At 39.6% G+C, this 26,416-nt stretch overlaps 1 protein-coding gene across 2 annotated transcripts in view; it reads left to right on the plus strand.

Annotated features, from left to right (window-relative positions):
* LOC117820808 (glypican-6-like) overlaps positions 1–26,416 on the plus strand; it is a 123,497-nt gene that overhangs the window by 80,645 nt on the left and 16,436 nt on the right. For both annotated transcript variants that reach the window (XM_034694748.1, XM_034694749.1), the window contains exons 5-6: positions 1,611–1,741; positions 2,426–2,569. In XM_034694748.1, coding sequence (XP_034550639.1) covers positions 1,611–1,741; positions 2,426–2,569 — 275 coding nt within the window. The remainder of the gene's footprint in view (positions 1–1,610; positions 1,742–2,425; positions 2,570–26,416) is intronic.

Below are 26,416 nucleotides of genomic sequence, written 5' to 3' on the forward strand. Positions count from 1 at the left end.
CCCATTGTGAAATGTGAAGCCAAAATACTGCTCCAATATGGACTAACATATGGTGCGTTTCCACCAAGTGGTCCGATTTGGTTCTTAATGTTTGGTATGATTTGGTACAGTAACCCTGATCTTGTTTGTGTTTCCCTGCCAATTGTATCCTTAGGTGCTTTACACAGGAAGCCTGTTGGCTGCGTGACAGTTCTGGAATGGCTTGATTTCTTTTTAGCATCCCTTTTGATAGATCAGACCGTTTATTCTGCTGGCATCAAATAAAAAATTAAAACTTTGCATATAATAATAAATAACAGCATAACAAGAACTTATTGCTACAACAGAACAGATGTTTTTGGAACAATGCATTTGAGGTGTAATTTAATTATCTAGTTTGATTCATGTAACATCTGTCTAAATGGAGGGGGCGGGATTCCAAACTTTAACTGCAGCCAGGGGAAGTGCTAAAAGCTTTGGCTTCACTCTGGGTAGTTGTTGTGCGGTCCATTATTTTACACAGTCTACATTGTTCAATGTAACTGAATGCTAATTTATGTGGACTACTGTACAATAACAGGTAATAGTGATTATGTTATTCATCACTATCATCTCTCTCTCTCTCTCTCTCTCTCTCTCTCTCTCTCTCTCTCTCTCTCTCTCTCTCTCTCTCTCTCTCTCTCTCTCTCTCTCTCTCTCTCTCTCTCTCTCTCTCTCTCTTATTCTCCCCTATCCCTCTTTCCAACCCCGACTCAGTCAGGGCAGGCGGCTGTCTAACATGAGTCTGGTTCTGCTCGAGGTTTCTGCCTGTTAAAGGAAGTTTTTCCTTGCCGCTGTAACTAGTTAAATACTGAGAGGTGCAATGCTCATGGTGGATTAAGATGAGATAAGATCGAGTCCTGTCAGTAAGAGGGGACTGGATTGATCCTGTCTTGATGTTGGGTCTTTGTTAATTATTCAACATAGAGTACGGTCTAGACCTGCTATGTTTGTAAAAGCGTCTTACAATAACGTTTGTTGTGATTTGGCACTATACAAATTAAGATTGATTGATTGATTGATTGATTGATTGATTGATTGATTGATTGATTGATTGATTGATTGATTGATTGATTGATTGATTGATTGATTGATACAAAAAATAATTAAGCAGCACATTTAGCAACTGGTGGGATCAAAATGAAACTACAGTCAAATTGAATTAGTTAATATCTCTACTAATCCCTCTACATTTTTAATTTCCAACCCTAAAGTTTGATTGTATTTGAAATATTAAGACAAATAAAAGACCATGCTCAGCATTTATGTATTAGTAAATGAAAATACTCAACTGTATCGGTATGATCCCCTATGCTTGCTCCTACAGTCATGACGTGACAGGGATGTGTCACTGAGCATGTCAGCGTTACAAGATAATATATCTAATTTAAATGCCATATGGGAATTGAGATTGTTGGTTATGCACCAAAGCAATCATTTCCCGATTAGCTTTGAAATCAGTGCATTAAGTTTTTGTGCTTCTCACTTTAACACAATTTTAAAAAAATGTTTAGCCACTGAATCTTGCTTGTTTGCACCTCTGCTCACCTCCCTCCATCACCTCACCTTGTTCTTTTCTGCTGTTGTGACAGATGCCATGCTGCTGGTGGCACAGAGGCTGGAGGGACCTTTCAACATTGAATCTGTCATGGAGCCTATTGATGTGAAGATTTCAGAGGCCATCATGAATATGCAAGATAACAGTGCCCAGGTCTCCTACAGGGTATGTCAATTACTTTTAAACCCCAGATAACAAAAAAACACCTCACACAGGTTGTTCAAGTCCAGGTTTCGTCCTGCTGTAGAGAAAATAAGAGTGAAGCCTGATTGAGTCAAACTGAGTTGTGTCCAAGGCTGTCTTAAGGTGTATAGACCGACACGTTCTAATTATGTCCAAGTTTAGGCCTCGTATTTGAATTATATGTTTCAGTTTGGTCAGTTAATCTTAGTTCAACTAACAGTAGTTAATGTGTTTCCTGTGTTTTACTGCATTTTTCTTTGCCCACAAAATTGTAGTCAGAAGAAAAAAAAAATGTAGGTGGTTGTGAAGAATTTTTTCTGCCTACACAGATTTGGATGCCAGCTCTCATTCAGAAGTGAAATGCTCTGTTGGCTTTTCCATGCAGCAGATGCAGTTTTGTTTATGGTTTAAGTATATGTGGTATTTTCCCAAAAGCCTGTAAAAACTTAACCCTGTCATCTTAAATAGCACTGGTCACAACCCTGAGCTGAATCACCTATCAACGTGGTCACCCCAACTTGATGAAGAGCACTGTCACGCTGGTAATGTGGAGGGAAATTCGTCACAAGACCTTTACAACAACAGCAACCCCCCTCCTCTATTTTCTGCATCCAATGTAATTTAAACCCCTGACAACCGGGTGCCCATGTTGTTGTGTAATTGCAGGTCTTTCAAGGCTGCGGCCAGCTAAAACCCGCAGGAATGACTAGGTCTGCCCGCGGTGTTTCGGATGTGTTCAACGCTCGCTTCAAGCCGTACAGCCCAGAGGAGCGGCCGACCACTGCAGCTGGCACGAGCCTGGACAGACTGGTAAGCGGACTGAGCCAAAGCTGCTGTTTTCAGGCGAGACAGCGGTTCCCTGTAAACATCATTTGTCTTTCTGACTTGACACTGTTGATTAAAGCTGGTGATTTGCCATGGTAAGCCCCCGGAGCCGGAAATTAATTCTTTGTACTCATCCTCCATTCAGGCCCCCTCTATCGATCCGTGTTTGTTAACGAATCAACAGCTTTACCCCGAGAGGGTAACGGAAGGTGTGCTGCTCTGTGCTCAGCGCCCCTCTCCTCTATCTATACCTGGCAAACAGAGAAGAAAGGACTGAAAGAGTTGACGGATAGATTTTGTGAGGCTGACCATATCAATTGTTTGCTGTAAAGCACACCTTTATTTTCTATCAGATTAGCCACATGTTTGTTGGATTGGATCTTGATACATGGATTTTCATCTCAAACAACCTTGAAGCCTAAAATGCTGCATCAGGGTAAAGGTTAACACGCAGCTGACAGACCAATTCGGCTGAGAGACAGTTCTCATCATGGATTACCTTTGCAGCCACAGTGCCCTTCTTCCCTCCCCTCTAGCCCTTTTCAAAGTGAATCTTTTCAAACTGAACTTCAGATATGCTTCTTTGAAGCTATTTTTATCAAAAACCAAAGAAATATTATTTTTTCATAATGACCCTTTTAGAGCCACAAACTAGTTAGGTTGTAAGCCAGCTTTTTCCACAGTACTTAAAAAATTGTAAACAACACATTGAAGTCCTTTGTCAGGTTAATTATATATTATTTAGTAAATGATTACATAATTCAAAAAGCAGCAGCTTTTCGCCAGAAGGATTTTGGAATCCCAAAACAATAAGTGAAATATTTGCTTCATTCAATACTAATTATGTTTATGCACAATCTCATTCATTCGCCACGCACTTTCTGATGTCCTCTATACAGAGCTTTCCTTTTTAGCTCTGCATGCCCATCAACGAATTTCTCCACCTACACTGAATAATTAAGCCTTTCTGTCTCCCTGCCTTTATGCTGCAAACCAGAGGATTGTTTGGAATGCGATGCAACACAGTGTAAGGTTCAAACATTTCATACCTAATTCCTTTTTTTTTTTAATGCTGGAAGTACTGTCTTTAACTGTTTAATGCAATTTGACTGGAAGCACATAATGTGTTTCATTATTCTGTGGTCGTGGGTGCACAGGAATGTGCTCCAAGCATAAAAGATTTACGGTAAACAAGCACTGTGACCTGTAAATCCCAGTGGTATGCAGCACTTGGTGTGCTAAGTGTCAGTCATTTTGTCATTTTCCTGTCACATGGGAGTCAGTGTCACCCAGTGTCATTGAATTTGCAGTGATGGAGTATTTTGGCTGTATTTTAATAGAGGTCCCGATGCAGGAGCTCTTCAGGGTTCCATAATAGCTTCTGTGGTGTGCTATGGCATTAAAACATCAGCTGCTAAACACTCTATTTTAGAGTGAGTTCCCAATACCACAGGGATTTACTGAACGTATGCAATGGTGTCCTCAGCTAGGGAAGGATTCCTTTGAACAGATCTAACAATAATTTCTGTCATCCACCGTTCTGTGTCTATTCTGGACACTTCCCAGTCCAGCCTATCTTTGCCTTGTAGTTAATGGAGTCAACTCCTTGAGGAAAGCGACCAATCAGCAGGTGACACCGCTCCATCAGAGCTGGCAGAGGGGAGAGCTGTGAAGAGTTGGTGGGGGGAGTGTTACAGCCAGCATCTGCTCTAATGCCGGGGTGAAGTGGGGGCTCCAGACTGCTCATGAATAACCGGGCAATTAGCCTGCAGGGAAATTCTCGCAAGATAGAGCTCAGTGACAGGAGCTTATTTTTGACAAACAGTAACTGCAGTAGTGTGCAGAAGCAGATACTTGCTTTATTTACACTTAAAAATAAAAAAATGGCTATTTATGAGGGAATGTAAAAGAGAGTTTTCTAAAATAACACTCCAGGGGCCGGTAAAGTGGCTTTCTCCAGTCAGACAACCATTATCAATGCCGGTGTGTGCCAGAGGAATCCACGCTGATCATAGTGGCCACGGGAAGCCACAAATCGTGACATTTCTGTAATGTGCTGCAATTAAGGTTGTTCGCTTCATGGTGGGTATAAAATGAGAGTTTGCTTGTTGTCTTTTGGCTCAGCCTGACTCACTTAAGATATTTCATCTGTAATCTTTTGATGACATTTTAGAATGATACATTTTAAAGATACAAGCCAAAACAAGCACTTTAGCTGATTTTTTAGTCACTATTTTGCCAATCTTTAAAGTAAATACTGGAATTTTAAGTAACATTGTGAAAATGTTAGCAAAAAGTTGCCCTTTTATAGATCCAGCAGATACAAAGTAACATTAAAATTCTTTCTGAGTCATGTTTCAAGTATCTTTCACCTTTGTTGTTCAGTCTCCCCTAACTCTTGAGGTAAATGTCTGACTCTTAAGCTGCTAACTGCTCCACTATGTTCACCATCTAGTCGTTAACTTTGTCTGCCTGCTGTTTGGTGCTGTGCAGAAAGTGTCTACTCGGTTTATTAGGGGGCTTTTTTCCCTGAAAACAGCTGCCTGCTGTGTCTGCAAAAAACCCAAAGTGAACCCAAACAGCAAAGTTGCAGGCCTTAACACCAAAACAATGAGCTGAAACATGCTTTAAAGCTCAGCAGAGCTAAGAGAAAGTGCAGAATCAGGTAATAATTGTTTGTGGGTTCTTTGCTACAAAAAGGCTTGTTTAACATCCATGCTGTCCTGTGATCCAATGTAAATAAAAAGGCATTTATTGTTGCTAGACTAAACCTTAGTTTGACTTTGGAGAGAAAACAAGTGTCTTATACTGTAGATGTGTTAAAACTAGAGCAGTGCAGCATGTTCACACGAGAAGACAAGCCTCACTGAGCTTAAACTCCTGGATGAAATAGGAACTCTAGGTCAGGGACAGAGTCTTGGATGAGTGATTAAGACACAACGTTTCTGGTTCAATTTAAGTTTTAGCTCTTTGTTGCATGTTATCACCTTCTCCCTTTCACTGCAATTCTCTCTCTGACTTCACTGGTTGTATTACTTACAGGCAGAAAGCCTTAAAAGTTTGTGCAAAATGATGAGAAAAGAGTGAGTTTTAAAATAATCCTCTTAAGTCTGCAACTATTTGCAGATCGAACGATTAGTCATTCAAGAACAAGATAATTGCCACTTATTTTGATCATTTTATTTCAGCTTTAGTAATTGTTTCAGCACAAATGAAACATTTGCTGATTCAGCTTCCTAAACTGAAGGATTTGCTCCTTTTCTTTCATCAAGGGTCTTTGGTTTTGCGAGTGCTGACAAGTGCTTTGTTTCAGTACAACAGCAGCCAGTTGTTAAACCTCCCAAATTAAAACGGACCCTATGCTGAGCGCTTATACAAAATGATCTTTGCCTATAGTAAATAAAACACAGGGACAGTGATAGAGGATCAGTCAGTCAGCATTTGGTATTCTGAACTCAAAATTGTAAAAGTTATATAAGTTACCGAAACCTTCATGACATGATGAGTCATGTTGTGGAAATATTAAACTGCTTTTACGGTTGCTTTGGGTTTGTTCAGCCAGCATTGAATTATATATGTCGGTTGAGGTCATATGTATTAGATGCCACACACATCTGCTGTGAACTTGTTCCAGCAGCTCAAACCCAAGGATACACTCTCAACAGAACATCACTGGTTTTAAACTTACAGCAAGCAAGAACACAGGAGAATATCAAAATGATGCATACGTGGCCTTCTTATTTGCCTTTAATCAACAACACAATTTTGTGCTTTTTGAAGAGTTCCATGTATTGTTACAGTAACAAAGGCCAGTTGATTGTAACAGCTGACAGAGTAAAAATAAGGTAGTATCAGTGTAAAGATGAAGCATGACGCTATCTGTTGAGGCATCAAGCTCGCATGAGATACTCAAAGCAAAGTTGTTCTTTCGAGTACAGTTAGCATACGCACTTTAGAATGAGAACTTGAAATAGTCCTTTTCTTAAAACACTGTTTTTAATTTGAAAGGTAAGTGCTGAAATTGCTATTGTAAGAAACCTGACTAGACACTGTTAATGCTTACTGAAAAGCAGTGTGGTTTGCATTATTACTGATATACAGTGTGAGTGTGCCTATCAAAGATACCGCTTTATAAAGCCAGCAAAATGGTTCAGTCTTTGCTATGATAGCAGTCAGAAACAAGTAGTGGTGGCATGGCCCCTAAGACTTATATATATATATATATATATATATATATATATATATATATATATATATATATAATATACAGTTGTGCTCATAACTTTACATACCCTGGCAGAATTTGTGATTTTTTTGGGCCATTTTCAGAGAATATGAATAATAAGAGAAAAACTTTTTTTTCACTCATAGTTAGTGGGTTGGTGAAGCAAAATTTTATCAAACAACTGTGTTTACTCTTTTTATATCATAAAGACAACAGAAACTACCCAAGAAACCATAAATTCTGCCAGGGTATGTAAACTAATGAGCACAACTGTATTTATTCATGTATATAAATATATATTTATCAGCAGTGTTAGGTGAATGGTTTACCTGTAAGCCTGGCACAAATGCTTCTTTAATTTAGGATGAATTTGCATAAAGATACATGGACTGTATTTTCACTATGTAAGGATAAGAGATCACTAGCCAGAGAGATGAGAGAGCTGGTCAGTGGGAGCCATCGTTGTTTATGATTTATGAACTCAATTCTTGCTTCTTCTACCCTAATACGTTGTTGGTAATCTTTATTAAAGGGTTTGATCTCTTGAACAGATATTTCTTTGTCACATATGGTATTTTATTGATTAGATGATTGTGCTGTTGGCACTTGAGAGATTACCTATATGATTTATAATAGATTTATTGTGATCCTCTCGGTGCTGTATCTTGCTTTTTTCATGTTATTTTTGTGATTATTCTTTTTAAATTTTGCCTTAAATTTTTAATTATGTAAACGTTGTGTGGATTGTGCACACTTGCATGAGTGGACCCCAGGAAGAGTAGTTGCTACCAAATGTGGATCCAATTAATAGGTAAATAAATAAATAAATACAACTTCGGTCTGTTTTTTTTAAGGTAAACTGGAGGTGAACTGAAAGTTTTGTCACTGATCTGGAGTGTCTTTAATGCCACTCTTTGTAAGTCTGGTACACTTGAGACACACCTCAGAAAGGTAAAGAATAATTACTTTCTGCCTGAAGCTGTCAGTGAGTGTCTTAATTGAAGCTGTTGCCTGTTAGTTATTTCCTCATGCCTGTTTTCTGTATATGAGGTGTACCAGTATAAAGGTGTGAGTCTTGTCTCTCAGCTGCCTCGTGTCGTCATTGATGCAGCAGCGCTTCCTGTATGTGTTTACCCTGCAGCAGGAACATGACTGGGATCCCTGTGAGAGAACATCTTTGTTGTCCCACACACTGTCCCCGTTTACATTCTGGCAGAGGATAATTACCCGTGACAGTGACACTGCTCAGCCCTGTGAAAGCTGACAATAGTTTAAAGTCTCCTTTGATAAAAACTTCTTGTCTTGGTTTAGCGCTAAATTTGTGAGTTAAAGAATGTGCAGAGGATGGCTGGGGAGGACTTGCGTTCAATTCTTGTGTTGCCTATAGAGCAGCCTGGAGAAGTGGGCCCACCTCCAGCTCAATGAGCCATGACTGTTTAATTGCCTGACATTCTGTCAGAGCACACACCCTCAAAGCTTGGAGAGAAATGGAGATTTGAAAGTCCAAAGAGGGGATAAAGGCAAAACAGACTGTCAGAGTTGGAGGCGTATTAAAGATAAGAGGTGGAGCTTTTAATTTGACATTTGTAACAAGTTTGGTGCAGTTCAATTTAGTGTTGTTTCTTTTTGTTTCCCTTGTGTAATACAAGGCTCATATTTTATATGTTTTGCACCATGAACAATAAAAACAAGTCACAAACGAGACTAGACTGTAGAAGGAGTCTGCAGGGAACACTATCTTCATAAATAAATCCCTCGTCCTTGAACTTTTTATTTATGCATTTTATTAGGCCTTCTTTTTACAGACATCATTTTGAGACATGTTTCAGTAATGGTTGAAATTAACTCATTAAAACATCACCAGCAAATGTAATTCATGTGCACACTCTTCCCTAAGTGTTAATAAATGAAAGGCAAGTCATTATGTCCAGCTCTAACATCCATAATGAATTCACAAAGCTCTCTTCTCAGAAAGGGAGCTAGTTTAGTTCATCTATGTTCTTTAGGAGTCATTAAGCTTTTATTTCCAATGAAAAATACCTGGAATTTTAAAAGGCAGTGGTGGATCTGGACTGATCATAACTACTGTCATGTTTTTGTCACAGCCAAAGGAAAACACAGTTTTCATTTCAGATTAAACAGGAGTGTCTCCCAGGAACTACTTCCCAGTAAATGCTCAACCATAATTGAAGAGATGGAGCCTGAAAAACTGCAACACAACTTCTGATTATTGACTGAGCATTATATTGCCTATTTTTCAACCACCTTTATTTCCAAGTCTGATTTTCACCCTATTGTTCCTCAACAGTTTCTCAAAATTATTTTTTTTGCCTTTATGCTCACAAATATGACAGAAGCTCGATGACTGGGCCTAAACATCAAATTGAAAAGCTATGATTGAATACAAATTGTAGCTCCCTTTCATCTGCGCAGATATAATTTACTCTCAACATTCTCCTTTTCTTCGTCTCTGTCTGTCTCAGCCTCGCCAGACGTTGTTTGAATAGTTGGACAAAGTAAATATTTTTCAAAAACCAAAGTCAAAAATTCATTCACAAACACTAAGGCACACACCCCAAGGTTAGTCGAGACTTGCCACAGCAATTCCCGACTCCTGCTCCAAACAGAAAAAAAAGCCTTACAGAATATTGTAGGAAATAATATTCTTGGAAACTGCAATACACTTTTGAGAACACTCGTATTGGTTTCCAATATAGTCAGAGCAGAAATATGTGGGGTTAAATGAGGGTAAAAAACAGAAAACTGTATTTATTTTTCAAGGTTTTCTCTAACTTTGTTTGTACCCTGTGAAACCACTGCAAAGTTAGACGGACCTGTCCAGGCTTTCAATCCAGGACCAAAAAAAACCTCTGCTTTACTTTTAGAAATAGGCACCTGCAGGAATGTGATTGGCCAGGGAGTTAGGACATCTCAAAATATACTCTTATGAAACACTTTTTCAAAGATTTAATTTCAGCACAGAGAAACTTTTCCCTCTTCAGCAGTTGAATGTGAGCCATACTGTCATTCATGCAGAATGTGGTTTGGCATTGTCTTGCTGAAACATGCAAGGTCTTCCCTGAAAGAGGCATTGTCTGGATTGCAGCATGTATTGCCCCAGAACCTGTATATATTTTTCATTATTATTGGTGCTTTCCCAGATGTGTAAGCTACACAAACCATGGGCCCTTATCATAGACTGTATAAAATATGGGCGTAGGATCCATGACATCACTCATCTGTTTCTGAAGATCTCTTTGAGGCCAATTGTCGGCGGCAGCCATATTGCTGCTGTTGAGCCTGTGTGACGTAAAGAGGCAGAGTTTGAACCTCCTAGCCAACAGCTACAGTGTTCCTGCAGGCAGCTGTGCCTCTCATAGGAAGACTCGTAATCTCAATATCTTCAAAATTGCCGCGTTAGTAAAAAATTCATCCCCCTACAGTGTGTGCCGATCGAGAAATGAGCTATCCAGACTACACGCGTCTTTTGTACCAGGCTGTAAACATGTTTATTTCTGCTGTAAAGATCGGCTTTTTCCCATTCATGTGTATGTGGTTTCCAGTACTTCCGGAGCCAGCCTCAAGCGGATCCTCGATGAACTGCAGTTTTTAGCACTTCCACATTGGATTTATGTTTTTAGTCCGGAGGTTGCTGCTTGGCCCATATGCATCAACACCATCACGAATGCTAGCTTTTGAGTTGTGCACTGATAACAACCCAGGTGGTCCCTGCCCTTTTTAGAGCAGGGGATGCAGCGCGTCCATGGTTTCCAAAAAGGATGTCAGATTTTAAATTTGTTGGACCACAGGACAGTTTTGAACTTTGCCTCAGTCCATCTTAAATTGGCTTGGGACCAGAGAAATCACCAGTATTTGTGGATCAAGTGGGATTTCTTCAATCCCACTTGTCAGGGGTGCATCCTGGGAACCCCCAGCAATAAAATTCTAGAACATTTCAGGTGTGCATATTTGAAAGAGGCATCAGCATTGAAAACCCCCAAATTTCACCGTCAAGATAATGTCTTCTGCATACAGAGTTATTTTCTATAGATACGTATATGTGATATTCACTAATGGTGAAATACAATTGGCTCGTGCCTAGGGAAGTTGCCAGCATTTCTGGATCGTGAAGAGCGACAAACTGTGTTCACAGACAATGGTTTTCGAAGTGACTTTGAACCCATGCAGTGATTTCCACTACAGAGTTGTGTCTGTTTTAAACGTAGTGCTGCCTGAGGGCCAACCTGTATTAGTTTTCAGCCTTGTCCCTTTTGTACAGAGATTTCTCTTGATTCTCTTAATCTTTTAATGATAAAATGTACTGTAGATGATGAAATCCCCAAATTCTTTGCAGCTTACTGGTGTGGAACATTATTTTGAAATTGTTAAACTGTTACTCGCCCAGTCTCTCACAGAGTGATGAATCTCTTTCCATCTTTACTTCTTAAAAAAACTCAGCCTCTCTGGAATGTTAAAGCTCCTGTGAGGCGTTTTTAATTGGTCATGAAACGGACTGAAATTAAAATTGAACTTATAAAAACTTTCCAACCTCACACCCACTATTCCTGCAACTCTGAATCATTATATAGTGGCTGTAAATGTATTTCACCACGTTATAATATATTTTGCATCAATCCACAGTTCACATTCACACGCATGATGAACTATGGAGGGTTGATCAGGACAGATCATTGATCAAATGTGATCTATCGCACCACTCGGAGACAGCTCTTAGTGGTCAACTCTGTGTTTGCTGCACAATGAGGGTCAAGTGTTTAACTGATTGGACCCACCAATAGCCTCCTCTCCTACTGAGTCAGCACAAAGGCAGCTTCTGTTATGCGGCTTCTCCAGGTCTGATATTTGTGGTATTGTGCTTATAAATATATCAATAATTGGGAGACACTCAAGCCCAAAGAGACGATCACTCTTCTTGTCTTGGCTCACCTCCTCTGTAAGAAAAGGTGACAGCTTGGAGGATCAATGCATGAGAATTGCTGCTTCACAGCAAGAAAGTTCAGAACTATTTTTTCTTTGATTCTAGTTTCTTGGAACGGTCTTGTATGGGTCAATAATCTGCTGTTAGGTGTAGCTGTGTGATTGTCTGTCTGTGTTTGTTAGTGTTTGCATTGTGAGACAGCAGTGATGTGGCCAGGGTTTTACCTGCTTTGAGCCAATACATGAGCTCCAGCCAACCATGACTCTGATAAGGAGTAAGTGTGTGAATGAGTAAAAGGTGCAAAAAGGCAGTTTTTGGGGGGGTCTGTGTGGCTACGATCTAAAAGGGTTGCCCAGAATAGTCTATCAAGCTTCAAACTGGATCTGCTTTCACACATGGAGAGGGATTTGAAATGGTGATATCACTTTTATCCTCCGCTCCCTTTCATGTTAGGATAAATTATTCTCTCTCACAGTTAGTTCAGTGATGACTTGTAACAGTATACCACTTAGTAAAATTGAATATCCATGCATAAAGTATTTTTCTCTTTCTTATTTTATGTCCGGTAGGAAACACTGACTAAAACATCCATGTGTGGTTTTCAAAGTCAGTTGTCTGGAAAAAAAAACAACGAAAAAACACAACCACTCCTTTCCCAAAATCTTGACCCTAACATTATACTCCTGACGTCCAGGAACAAGTCAAGCCAGTGAAACATTCTTGTTTTGGATACAGCTTAATGGAAGCAAAGTGAGCCTGTCCACAGCTCTGTTCTCTGAGGAGTTGTATCAACTACGTCTGCCCAAACTCTGCAATTATGTAGATTCCACAGATTCTAACCTAACTCGTACGTTTTCTTCCTAAGACCACGCAAAGATAAAGTATATATGTGGCAATAGAGTTCAGGGGATGGTTTCACAATAAAATAAAGACTTATTTTTTTCTTCAACCCTCTCATTCTTTAGTTATTTATTGATGAAGAAAGGTGAATCAATGAATATACATAGAAAATTAACTGTAGTGACTGTACAAGTAGAAGGCAGATAGACCTGTCCTACATTTTCCATTCATGTTTATCTCAATATAGGGGTTATATATATTGCAATATGTTATAATGTTTTACGTGCAATTGTGGGAAACCATGATATGAAGAAAACACTGCCATTAGGGTCAAATCAGAACTTTTAAATGGTGTCATTAGAGAGAACTCTACATTTATTTTAAAATCCTAAACAATAAATCTACTTTTTGTGTAGTCTGAAAAAAAAATTGACATTTTCCATGTTTGAGAAAAATATCTTTAAAGTGAACTAAAATTGTTAATGATGTAATGTGCTTGAGAATCGAAACAAGGAACCTTTGAGTCAACCTATGACAATGATTCCTTGTGCCCCTCTTTGGATATGACAATGACCGGCACAAGCAACCCAAAAGCATGACTCAGTAGAAATAATAAAAGAGGCTCTTTATTAGAGTAGGCAAGAAACAAAGTACTAAACCAAAAATCACAGCTTAGCTGGAAAATGCTGGGAAAAAAAGGCAAGAACAAAAAACCTCAGCAATGCTGGAAAAAACTCAGAAACAAACTTGACAGACATGGACTTGGTCGTCTCTAGACATCAGCACAACACACAACAATGTGGCACAAGACAGAGGGAGACACAGACCATAGACTGTATAAAATATGGATGTAGGATCTGTGACGTCACCATCTGTTTCAGAGGAGCTGTTTTGAGGCCAATAATCGGCAGCAGCCCTGTTGCTTCTGTCGAGCCAGTGTGATGTAAAGAGGCGGGCTTTGAGCCTCCTCGCCAACAGCTACAGTGCTGTCCCTCTCATTGGAAGACTCGTAATCTCAATATCTTCGAAATTGCCACGTTAGAAAAAATCTAGACTACACTCGTCTTTTGTACCAGGCTGTAAACATGTTTATTTCTGCTGTAAAGCTTGTCTTCTTTGAGTGGCTGTGTTTGTGGTTTCTGGTACTTCTGGAGCCAGCCTCAAGTGGATCCTCGATGAACTGCAGTTTTTAGCACTTTCGCATTGGACTCATATTTTAAGACCGGAGGTTGCCGCTTGATGCAGACCTTTATACATAAGATAATGGGGCACAGGTTGAAACAATGAGGGGCGGGGGAGACAATCACAACGGCGGGAAAACACCAGGGCAGGAAGTGAAATTGCCTGAAATGAGAGGAGAGTCGTGACTACAAAATAAAAGCGGACATCATAAACATGAAAGACAAGACTGAAGCAAAAGTGAAAACTTAACATAGATGACAAGACATGACAGGATATTTCTTTTGATATACTTCCAGTCTATCATTTCACCTGACAGCTTGCTTTTGCAACTAAGCATATTACGGTAACAAACGGTAACTTTACAAGGACTTTCAATCAGGGATCCATAATGGGTTTTTTTGTGTCAAGAAGAAGTTAGGGATAATATTTAGTTTGCCGATGGTTATGCTAAATACAATACTGAAAGGGTGAGACAAGACCCCATTGCAAAACAGAATGTGTGTAGACGTTGCATCATACAGATCAGGACATTTTTGCCAACTCAGGATACTATTCCAACTGATTGAGTCGTTGGTCTCAAGTGGGCCACCATGTGATTTATTAGCTTTTGGGTTGCCTCTGGTAAATCTTCTGCAGTTGTCTAATGCCTGTTGAATTGATGCTCCAGCACTTGTTTTTTTTTTTGATGCTACCTTTGCTTTGTATATCTTTAATATACAGTATATTCATAGTGATGATGAATGTTCAGATAACTTCAAATATTTGTGGTGTAGGGTATGGATTAAGCCCAATGGCTAATTGCGCAACCATATAGTGGGTGGCCTGGGTTCGATTCCAGCCTGCAGCCCATTCCTGCATGTCAACCCCCTACTTTCTCCCTGTTTCCTACCATATCCACTGCCCTCTCCGCCACAAATAAAGGTGTAAAAGCCCCAAAATATCCTTTAAAATATATATATTTGTGGTGTTAAAACTTATTGCTTTTGTGAGACTCTTGGCACGTTTTGCAAATTGCTGTCTTATTATACACCGGTGACACTGATGTTTATTGTCATCAGCTTTTTACGGCTGTGCTCGGTCCTCTTCTCTATGTGCAATGGCAGATTTCATTCTGCCTATTTTGTCTGAATTTGAAGTGTTGTCAATACGTTAAATGAAAGCAACTTTTATCAGTTATTTTCATTGTTTATCTGATAATTATTGAATGGCTAATAATTTATCAGATTGATATATATCCTGCTTACTAGATTACTACTAATAAGTTATGAGTACTTGTTCCCTCTCAGGCTAACCACCCTCAGGCTCACCACCTGTGCAGTAAACAGCAGTCATGGCTCTCTCTTGGTCCGTGGTCAGACATGATGTTTTCTTGGACAGCTGTGTTTATTGTTGGTAAAGTAGGAGAGAAAGTACCTTCTATTTCTGAGAATGTTGCTTGGGTCTGACAGCAAATGTGAACCTTTCACCACAATCTACATTTCACAACAGGCAGACGCCTAAAGGCACAGACTTATGTGCATCTGTATTGTTTGTTCACTCTGCAGTGCAAGTACAGTATGTTCTCTGAGTCTCAGACCAGGCATCATGCAAGAAGGTTCTACTTTTATCTACTGACTCAGTGTCCATCAGCCACAGGTCTTTGAAATTATATTTTTTCAAGCTTTATGTTTGTGTTTCAGGTTTACAGCTCGTCACCAGTTTGGGAAAACGGGGAAGCTTGGGTGGAGCTGGTGTGGGACAGGGTTGGATGCCAGTAAATGATATCCCTGGGATTTCCCATAAAAATGTCTGCAGTAACCAGGGGTTTTTAACATTTAAGGCATGTTTATGCACAGAACACCAAATCATTCACTTCATAAATCATGTCAATCTCTTTGCTCAGTGATGGAATCGGAATCTCCCATGATATAAAATCAATGACCGCTCCTTTAGACACAGTCCCAGTTAGACTGTGCTCAACACAGCACTCCAAAAAAGTCACAATTACAGTTTCCTTGTGTGTGTTTTTTTCTCCTCACCTTTAGCATACTGTTATTAACAGTTTACTACTTACACGTGAACTAATGGTAGGAGGATTAGAGTAAACAGCATTTCACAACAAGTGCAGTGGGTAATGTTAAATTTCATATATGGGAAGTAATCCACCAGGAGACATTCCTGGACGGTAGTAAGTTAAAAATCATATGAAACTTGTTTATTTTGATATGTAGTAAAAATGTGCTAATATCTATAAGAGGAGTTGAAACTACATGCAGCAATCACTTTTGGAGTTTGAATATTGCATTAATAACAACAGCACATGATCCACTTGATGAGTTGAGCTTATTGGAGAAAAGACAGGGATTTTAGAGGCATAGGAACTCCAGTTTGCTCAGCCTTCAAGAGATTTCTTTGGCCAGAGGATCTACAATTTAATTAAGTTCTGTCTACACTGTAGCTTGTAGCCACAGTTCACAGTGATGATGTATTTGTCTAAAACAGGCTGGATAGAAGAGTTAGGGCTATATTGTCTGAATTCTAATTATTCTAACAGACAGTGGTAATGTGTGATAGACCTTTAGGTCCCCCCTCAGAGGAAGATCCTGCATTATTGATGTTTGTTAATGAATGATCTGAATTCAGATTGGTCTGCACTCACAAAGAGGGTGGACTTTAACTTACTTAAATTTAAAATAACTCACTTGAAACGTAATACGTCCATATTTTGGTGGATCTACTTCACCGACCTAACGTACATTAAACCTTAATCACTTGCTCTGTCGTTCAAAACACATCTTATTTTTTCGGTTGCCAGAAATGTAAGATATCCGGTGAATAAAACATCTGTTACGCACACAAATGTAGTGGAAGTGATTAAAGATGCAAAGTTTGTATGCCAGGTTCAAATGTGGAGTACTGCTAGCTTCTAATAGCTACATTTCTCAAAAACAGCCCACTGCAGGTTCATAAAAATCGATTCACATGTCATGAGTTTAATCCTCAGACCCACAACAAGCAGAGAGAGCACACTCCTGTACAGTTGTTAACTCAATCAGACCCATCGTTGACGACTCTCCAGTGAGGCATTTACGGTAAAACCTGAGACTGCTCCAGCTGAGCTGGCGACACTTCAGATGGTCATTTCACCGATTAGCTTCTAGTTGTCACCGTGGGTGCTTGTGTAAGTGTGGAGCTTTCAAGATAAAGGTTTAACAAGGTCAGCCTGTGTGGGTGTGTAACCATGCACATGAGTCTGGATCCTTCAGAGTAAGGCTGCACAAAGAACACAATATCATCGTTTTCAGAATTAACACCTGGGAAAAAAAATTCTGAATTTATTGCATGAAATAAAAAGTGCTTCATGCAAAAAGGGATGCCTTTTCACTCAGGTACTTTGTACCTGTTTGCATGAAGACCTTGGTATGCTTTCACACTATGTTGATGCAGTCAGATAAGGCTTAAACAAACTTTCAGCTGTCCTCAGATTAATTGGTGTCTATTCAGTGTTAAAAAAAACTGTTTATTAGGTTTATTTGGATTAAGGAAGATCATGATATTAACATAGATCTTGTGTTCAACATGGGACACATCTTAGAAAATGTGGGTCAAAGCTTAGATACACTCTTTGATATCTGTTCCATTATCACACTCAACATTGTTAGCGCAGCATTGAACACTGTTGTCTTACATCACGTACGTATATTTCTCATATCATGCAGGTTTACTTCAGAGCATCCTGTTTGATAATCATGCTGATCACTTAACTTACTTTATTGGAAAGTGAACACAACACTGTAAGTATACATGACCACACCCACAAGAACGCAGCTGAGTCGTCAGGGTGTGAACATATCACATGTGACATCAAAAAGATGACAGAGTGGAGGCTCTAAGCGTGTTTCTTTGACAAGTCTCACCTTCAGAGAGAGAGAGTAAAAGCTGAGTATGTCGCTGAATACTTAGCAGAGCCCCTCCTCATTACACGGCCAAACCTTTGTGTCATATAGAAGGTCATAATTAAATCAAATGTCTGACGAACATGCAGGGTGACGTCTCCCTCAGCGACATATCTCCATCAGGCTATCAGAGCACCGAGCTCACAGCCGTTCAGTGCACCGAAGCTCTCTGACCTTGTTCATGTCGTGATAAAGACATCACACGTGGTGAATTAAGCCAAAAGGTGCAACAACAATAGAATACTTATCACACACTCTTCACTGTTGTCATTCACGAGGCAGCACCAGAAATGTTGTCAAGGAGACAGGATGAATGAGAACGTTGTGACCTTATAGAGTCTATAACATATTAAACATTTTAAAAGAATCAGAATCAGAATCAGAATCAGCTTTATTCGCCAAGTATGCTTGAACACACAAGGAATTTGACTTTAGTAAACTGTGCTCTCTTTGTACAAGGCATAAGAATAGGAATAAGAATAAGAACTACAATGAAAAATAATATAAAAATTTAATAACAATAACCTTAGCTATAAATACAAAGAAACAACAAATAGGCATGACTAATATGTACAGGCTAAAATAATATGATAAAGTGCAGTGGTGAGTTGCAGAGGTAGTTTTACATTATAAAATAGAAGTTAAATAATACAAAAAATAGAAATATGGAATTCTGCTTGAGAATTGTTGCATTGTGTATCTACATGTATATTTACAGAGAGTATTTATCTGACAGGTATGACACTGTTATGGTTTAGTGTTAATCAGAGTGACAGCCTGGGGGAAGAAACTGTTCTTATGACGGGTTGTTTTGGCACACAGTGATCTGTAGCGCCTGCCGGAGGGGAGGAGTTTGAAGAATTTGTGTCCAGGGTGTGAGGGGTCAGCGGTGATGCTACCTGCCCGTTTCCTGGCCCGGGACCGGTACAAGTCCTGGATGGGGGGCAGGTCGACACCGATGATTTTTTCTGCAGTCCTTATAGTCCGTTGCAGTCTGTGTTTGTCTAGTCTGGTTGCAGAGCCAAACCAGACAGTGATGGAGGTACACAGAACAGACTGGATGATGGAGGTGTAGAACATGATCAGCAGCTCCTGGGGCAGGTTGCACTTCCTGAGCTGACGCAGGAAGTACATCCTCTGCTGGGCCTTTTTTCTGATTGTGTCTATATGGGAGGTCCACCTCAGGTCCCGGGAAATAGTGGATCCCAGGAACCTGAAAGAGTCCACAGTAGACACAGTGCTGTTCAGGATGGTGGGGGGGGGGGGGCCTTCTCCTGAAGTCCACTGTCATCTCTACCGTCTTGAGCGGGTTCAGCTCCAGATGGTTCTGACTACACCAGAGAGCCAGCTGTTCCACCTCCTGTCTGTAAGCAGACTCGTCTCCGTCCTGGATGAGACCGATGACGGTGGTGTCGTCTGCGAACTTCAGGAGTTTCACCGAGGGGTCTCCTGAGGTGCAGTCATTGGTGTAGAGGGAGAAGAGAAGTGGGGAGAGAACACATCCCTGTGGGGCGCCAGTGCTGATGGTCCGGGTGCTGGATTTGATGCTCCCCAGCCTCACCTGCTGTCTCCTGTCCGTCAGGAAGTTGGTGATCCACTGACAGATGGAAAAAAAAAGAGGAGTTTTATAAGAAGTAACAAGTCACCAGTATAAAAATTCTCTGCTGGACTTTTTCTTTACTAAGACATATTCAGTCATATTTCATGCATGGATTCGTGTCTTTGTAGTGAGAAACCAAGGATAGCATTTCTGACACTCACTCTTCACAAATTTTAGTCAAGATGGTTGAAAAGTACATTTCAAAAAGAAGAACCTTTGTCCGTATCACAAAGAACGCAAGCTCTTTAAACCACATTGAAGCTAACTCGTAAGAGCCAGTTGAGGAGAAACATTTCTACACAAAGGGAGTGAGACTCTTTAATCTGACAACTCCATTTTAGTTACAGCAAGTGTAGCAGCAACTTCTTAGATCAACTTACAAGCAACAGGGTGACTGATCGCTGGGTAAATAGCCATCAAACACATTTCACATCTCTACTACTGCTCATATTTAAAAATACTGTTTTCTAAAAATGTTAATAACATTTCATTTGTTTGAAGGTATGATTTCAGTGGAGTGTACTGAGTAGCAACTACCTTCTTAAATACGTGATTTACCAACTTAATAATGTAGAAGAAATTATAATTAACTGACCGAAATGAAGACAGGAATTAAACTAGAGTTAAGAGGGAAGCCTGCAGTTAATCAAGTTCACTTCATAAAGTGTGATAACATTAGTATACTTACATATTTTACAATAAAGAAAAACATGTAATAGTGACAAAGAAGCCCAAATTGGGTTTTTTTTAAACACAGGACATTGTTTTGATGGAAAACTAATCCCAAATGTTAAGTTGTAATCATGTGACGAAAACATGATTATGAGATAAAAAGACAAAATTATTGGATCAATGTTAAAGATAATACTCTCATAATTCTTTTTTATCTCATATTTTTTGACTTTGTATCTCATTATTCTGACTTTTTGTCTTAGAACTATGATTTCTAATCTCGTAATTTTTACTTTTAAATCACATCATTTTGAATTTTTTATGTCATTATTCTGACATTTTGGCTCATAATTATGACATTTAAACTCAAATATGACATTACATGATTTTATCCCAGAATTATGACTGCTCATCTTATACAGTTCTAGATTTTTCAAATTATTCCTTTATCTTGGCATTTTCACCATTAATGATAGGAAAGCTTAAGAGAGATAGGAAATGTGTGGAGTAGAGAGTGGGGGAAGACCAGAGACCTCCACTGTATACAGGGCACGCTTAGACCAGTGGTTCTCAAAGTGGGGTCCTGGGACCCCTGGGGGTTCGTGTACCATAGCGTGAGGGTCCGTGAAATAGTTACAATACATTTCTAATAAATTATAAAGCTTTGCTGTGTCATTAAAAACAGCATATAGACCATTGTTATGATACCATTTAGTGGCTCGAAGGGATATGCCAGTCTTGCTACTGTTAATTTTCTGAAAGCTTTTAAGATCAATTACTTGAAAAGTATAAATGCTGTCATGTTGAGTCCACAAGGAATGAAATGACCCTCTGTTTTAAAGTATACAAGTGGTATTTACTTGATTCAAATTGAAGTGTTATCTGTTTATCACTATGGAACAGGTCTGAAGTATTTACATTGATACGTTTTACAATACAAATAGTTTCAAGGGCATCTAAGAGTGCAAATGGTTGTAAGCATGTGCTTAATCTATGTTACAATTATGTGGGGGTCCTTGGAAAATGTTCTCCCCTGTAGGCTATGGGGTCCCTGGCTCCAAAATGTTTGAGAACGCCTGGCTTAGACCACTAGGCCCCCAGCGCCCAATAAATGTGGCATTTTATCTCATATTTATGACTTTTTATCTCATATGACCTTTAAATGAATAATTTCGACTTTTTATCTCACTTTTTATCTTATATTTGGCACACAATATGGGGCGGCTGTGGCTCAGTGGGTGGACTCGGTCATTTATCAATCGGAACGTTGGCGGTTCGATAACAGCTCTGGCAGTGACATGCTGAGACACTGAACCCCAAAGTGCTCCCTCTGTTGTTCAGCGGTGTGTAAATGTGTACCAATGAGATTAGCTAACACTGATGGTCCCTTACTATAGCAGCCTCTACCATCAGTGAGTGAGTGAGTGAGTGTGAATGGGTGAATGTGACAAGTAGCATAAAAGCGCTTTGAGTGGTCAGAAAGACTAGTACAAGTCCATTTACCATTTACCATTTTATCATAATTTAGATTTTTATTTCATAATTGTGACATTTAATCGTGTATTCATGACTTACTATCTCATACTAACAGGGTTACATTTGGGTTTTTGTTTTTATTTTGGCTATGTGCTCTGTTTTTTTCCCCCTTGCTGGGACTGAGCTTCCATATATTTTACTGAAACATTCAACAAAGAAAGAAAAAAAAACTCAACTCTAAGGTCAACTTAATATCTCCTGTCTGAGGGTGTCAAAGCTGCATGCCTGTCTCAGCACTCCTCAGTGTTGTAAATAGAGGCCCCGTCTCTGCTGGGTCCCTTAGACTTTCTTTTTGAGGTCATAGAAAAACTGATAACTTCTAGAGGTTTGTATTTCAAAGTTCTAGGTTATTTGAATAGTGTTTCTATAATACTAAATCTATTTGTGATGTTGCTCACAGACTGGAAAAGTCTCAAAGTGTAAAATCTGAAAAAGTATACAAAATCAACAAAATGTTACTATTGTATGTCTGTCTGGCATTTAAATATGCTGTGTATCTTGGTATTGTACCTAGAAAAGGAAAAACATATGCAGGCAAGCTGAACAAAAAAAAAACAAGAGTGGATCTACCAGATAACATCTGGAGATGGTGAGACATATGCACAGTGTCTCCTTATGCTTGAAAAATATGCCCAGGAAGAAAGTTCACCTGAAGCTACCTCTTCCTGCGGTCTTAAACAAGTCTGACAGAAAGCGACAGATGACCCATCGTCTAGACTGGAGAAGAGCTGATTTGCATCTACCCACTGGAAAAAAACAAGACAGATGCAGTCACATCTGTGATCAGAGTTATGAAGACGCATACATAAACAATGTCATTTCTTGATGGATACAGACATTCAAAATGACAAGTGTAAATGTGCTCTGTTTACGATATGTTTACTATAATACTGATGTCTCCGTCTGAGTTATAAAAGCAAACAGGACCAGCAGAAGATTGAATCTCTCTAGTGATTATTGTGATTATTTCTCTAAAGCAGTATGTTTGCCTGTCATCACTTATGCCACCTGGTTGGAGTCCATTAAAGGGATTTATAGCAACAATACTGAAAAACAAAATGCCAAAAATGTATGTTATTATTCTGAAAAACATAATTTATATAGAGGAGAGTAAAAGCAAAGGGATAAGAGGTTCTCACAAACCAAAAGTTCTTCAGAGTTACTTTAAAGGTCCTGTTAGGAACTTTTGAGAATGGGGCAATTTTGGCGACACCTATGGACAAAGCAGCACAATATAACTCTTTGCTTTTCTTGTCCTGTAAATGTAAATGTATGTAGTGTATTCTGACTGCAACTCATATTAAAACTGTGATGAAGATTTTTTTTTTAAAAGGCGCTTATTGCAGCAATGCCTAATGTGACACCTACCCCACATCAGTGTCAGTTATGGCAGACATTAACAAATCTTTGCAGAAGAAATGAGTCATCACACTCATGGTGTTGTTTGCTTTAACATATTCAAGCGTCAGTGTTAATTTCAGTCTGTCTCCTTACTGGCTGACAACTTTTGTCAGGAGCATTAGATTAAAACAGATTTAAAGACAGAGAAGTGTTGAAGACTTAATTTGCTCACAATGGAAAATATCATATCATTAACATTCACTTAAAGTAGTTCAGGCTTTATCATTATCATATGTTAGGATTCTGATTATCATCAGTAAAGCTTCAATCAATCAATCAATCTTTATTTGTATAGCCCCAAATCACAACAAACATTATTTCAAGACGCTTTTACAAACATAGCAAGTCTAGACTGTACTCTATGTTAAATTATTAACAAAGACCCAACATTAAGACAAAACAAGATAAGATCCAGTCCCCTCTTATTGACAGGACTCAATCTTACCTCATCTTATTCCACCATGAGCATTGCACCTCACAGCGGCGAGGAAAAACTTCCTTTTAACAGGCAGAAACCTCGAGCAGAACCAGACTCATGTTAGACAGCCATCTGCTTCGACCGAGTTGGTGTTGGAAAGAGGGATAGAAAGGAATAAGAGAGAGAGTGATGTTAGTGATGAGACGAATAGTAGTAGTAGTAGTAGTAGTAGTAGTAGTAGTAGTAGTAGTTGTTGCCGCTGGAGTCCAGCACATCCACAGCAGTAGGACGTCTACAGCAGCGACTCAGAGGAACCTACGAGACAATGGAGCTCAGGGACTTGTGAATTGTGTAGTTCATGACTTCTAAAGGTAAAATGCGAGGCCTGTTCACCAGTATTTATCATGAAGGGTATTATTTTCTAAATAGAAGGTCAGTGTGTTTTAATAAATTACATTTTACTTGTCCCTTTTTCCTCTGCCACTAATACTAGTGCCATAAAGGCCCAGCTCAGTTCATATCTGTCAATATATTAATGAGGCACATTGGCCCTATTGCTCTCTAGGCTGCGTGTGTCTCTGGGGAACACAGGCAGCGGGGAGAGAGAGAGCGGCCCTGCCCATGATTGCTCTGTTCTCCACATTGCATAGCTTCCCTTTAATCATCTCTCTTTTTCAAACTTCTCGTGTTGTAGCCCCGGGCCAATCACAAGCGCAAACTCACCACCGTTTCATCAATATTCTGTCACTTTCTCTCACCGTGGGATCATTGTGTGATAAATTTCGCTCACCATGATGCACCATATTGCTCCATCGTTTGGATACCGTGGGAATGAGCAAATGGTTTGAGGCAGCGTTGTGCAAAACGGGGCGATGTGTTTATCCTATTGTGCATTGACAGTATGTAAATACTACATGAGCTGCAATACACTCAGTCATTTTTCATTTCTAAGAGGGGAGAACAGATCATTCATTTATTTATTTATTTAAAAGCACATACCAAAAACAAAACAATGCTGCTCAATAACAAGAGCCAGGATTATACAAAAGGGAAGTAAATTTAACAGTGACTAACTACTCTGGTACCTTTAGTGACAAGAAAGGTGCCAAAAAAACACACGGCCGAGTGACCCTCCTAATGAGAAACACTCAACATAAGAACAAAGCCTTAACATTGTTCAGACAAGTGTAAGATACAACTAGACAAAACGAAAAGCTGTGAAGAGAAAGAAATGAGTATAAACAACATTGATTTAAAAATAAATGAAAGAAAGTAGGGAGTCTATCTGATGAAATGAGGATTCTGCTCATAAAGACTTGCTGTCATGATAATAAGTGGATTACACTCAGGATTGGAATCAGCATGATGTTGCATTGCCTAATTGACCAAGCAGAAACTGCATGGCTTGTTTCTGTAATGAATTGAAGCTAGTCTGTCTCATCACTATCATCACTCTCTCTCATATTCTCCTCTGTCCCTCTTCCAAACCCAACTCGGTCAAGGCAGATGGCTGTCTAACATGAGTCTAGTTCTGCTCAAGGTTTCTGCCTGTTAAAAGGAAGTTTTTAATACTGCGAGGTGCAGTGCTCATTGTGGATTAAGATGAGATCAGATTGAGTCCTGTCAGTAAAAGGGGACTGTGATTTGGGCGCTGTACAAATAAAGATCGATTGATTAATTGACAGTGCAGTTTCTTATGTGACTTGGGAATCTGTGAGAAGTCCGCTGAATCAGATGGGGATTTGAGAAAAATGAGTCCTGGAGAAGGCCATTTTGAATACATAGTGAAGACATAATGACGTGTTGAAAGACAATAAAAAATGTTTCAGATAAAAGATGGGGAGAATACATGATGACTGGAAATAGAAACCCAAACTACAGAACATGTTGGAGAATGTGATCATTTTAATAAAATCCCCATTGGTGTTCATTGTAAAGATGCTAGCACCAACAATGTTACAGTTAGAGATACAGTGGGGCAAAAAAGTATTTAGTCAGCCACTGATTTTGCAAGTTCTCCCACTTAGAAAGATGAGAGAGGTCTGTAATTTTCATCAGAGGTACACTTCAACTATGAGAGTAAAATGAGAAAAAAAAATCCAGGAAATCAAATTGTAGGATTTTTAAAGATTTTGTTTGTAAATTATGGTGGAAAATAAGTATTTGGTCAATAACAAAAGTTCTGGTATCTGGTATTTCTGCCCATTCCTCCATGCAGATCTCCTCTAGAGCAGTGATGTTTTGGGGCTGTCACTGGGCAACACAGACTTTCAACTCCCTCCACAAATTTTCTATGGGGTTGAGGTCTGGAGACTGGCTGGGCCACTCCAGGACCTTGAAATGCTTTTTACGGAGCCACTCCTTTGTTGCCCGAGCGGTGTGTTTGGGATCTTTGTCATGCTGGAAGACCCAGCCACGTTCCATCTTCAATGCTCTCACTGATGGAAGGAGGTTTTGGCTTAAAATCTCACGATACATGGCCCCGTTCATTCTTCCCTTAACACGGATCAGTCATCCTGTCCTCTTTGCAGAAAAACAGCCCCAAAGCATGAGGTTTCCACCCCCATGCTTCACAGTAGGTATGGTGTTCTTGGGATGCAACTCAGCATTCTTCTTCCTCAAAACATGACGAGTTTTTACCAAAAGGTTCTATTTTGGTTTCATCTGACCACATGATATTCTCCCAATCCTCTTCTGGATCATCCATATGCTCTCTGGCAAACTTCAGACAGACCTGGACATGTACTGGCTTAAGCAGGGGGACACGCCTGGCACTGCAGGATTTGAGTCCCTCTCGGTGTAGTGTGTTACTGATGGTAGCCTTTGTTACTTTGGTCCCAGCTCTCTGCAGGTCATTCATCAGGTCCCTCCGTGTAGTTCTGGGATTTTTGCTCACTGTTCTCATGATCATTTTGACCCCACGGGATGAGATTTTGCGTGGGGCCCCAGATCGAGGGAGATTATCAATGGTCTTGTATGTCTTCATTTTTCTTACAATTGCTCCCACAGTTGATTTATTCACACCAACCTGCTTGCCTATTGTAGATTCACTCTTCCCAGCCTGGTGCAGGTCCACAATTTTCT

This window comes from Notolabrus celidotus, chromosome 10 (assembly GCF_009762535.1).
Source record: "Notolabrus celidotus isolate fNotCel1 chromosome 10, fNotCel1.pri, whole genome shotgun sequence".
Classification (NCBI taxonomy): Eukaryota; Metazoa; Chordata; class Actinopteri; order Labriformes; family Labridae; genus Notolabrus; species Notolabrus celidotus.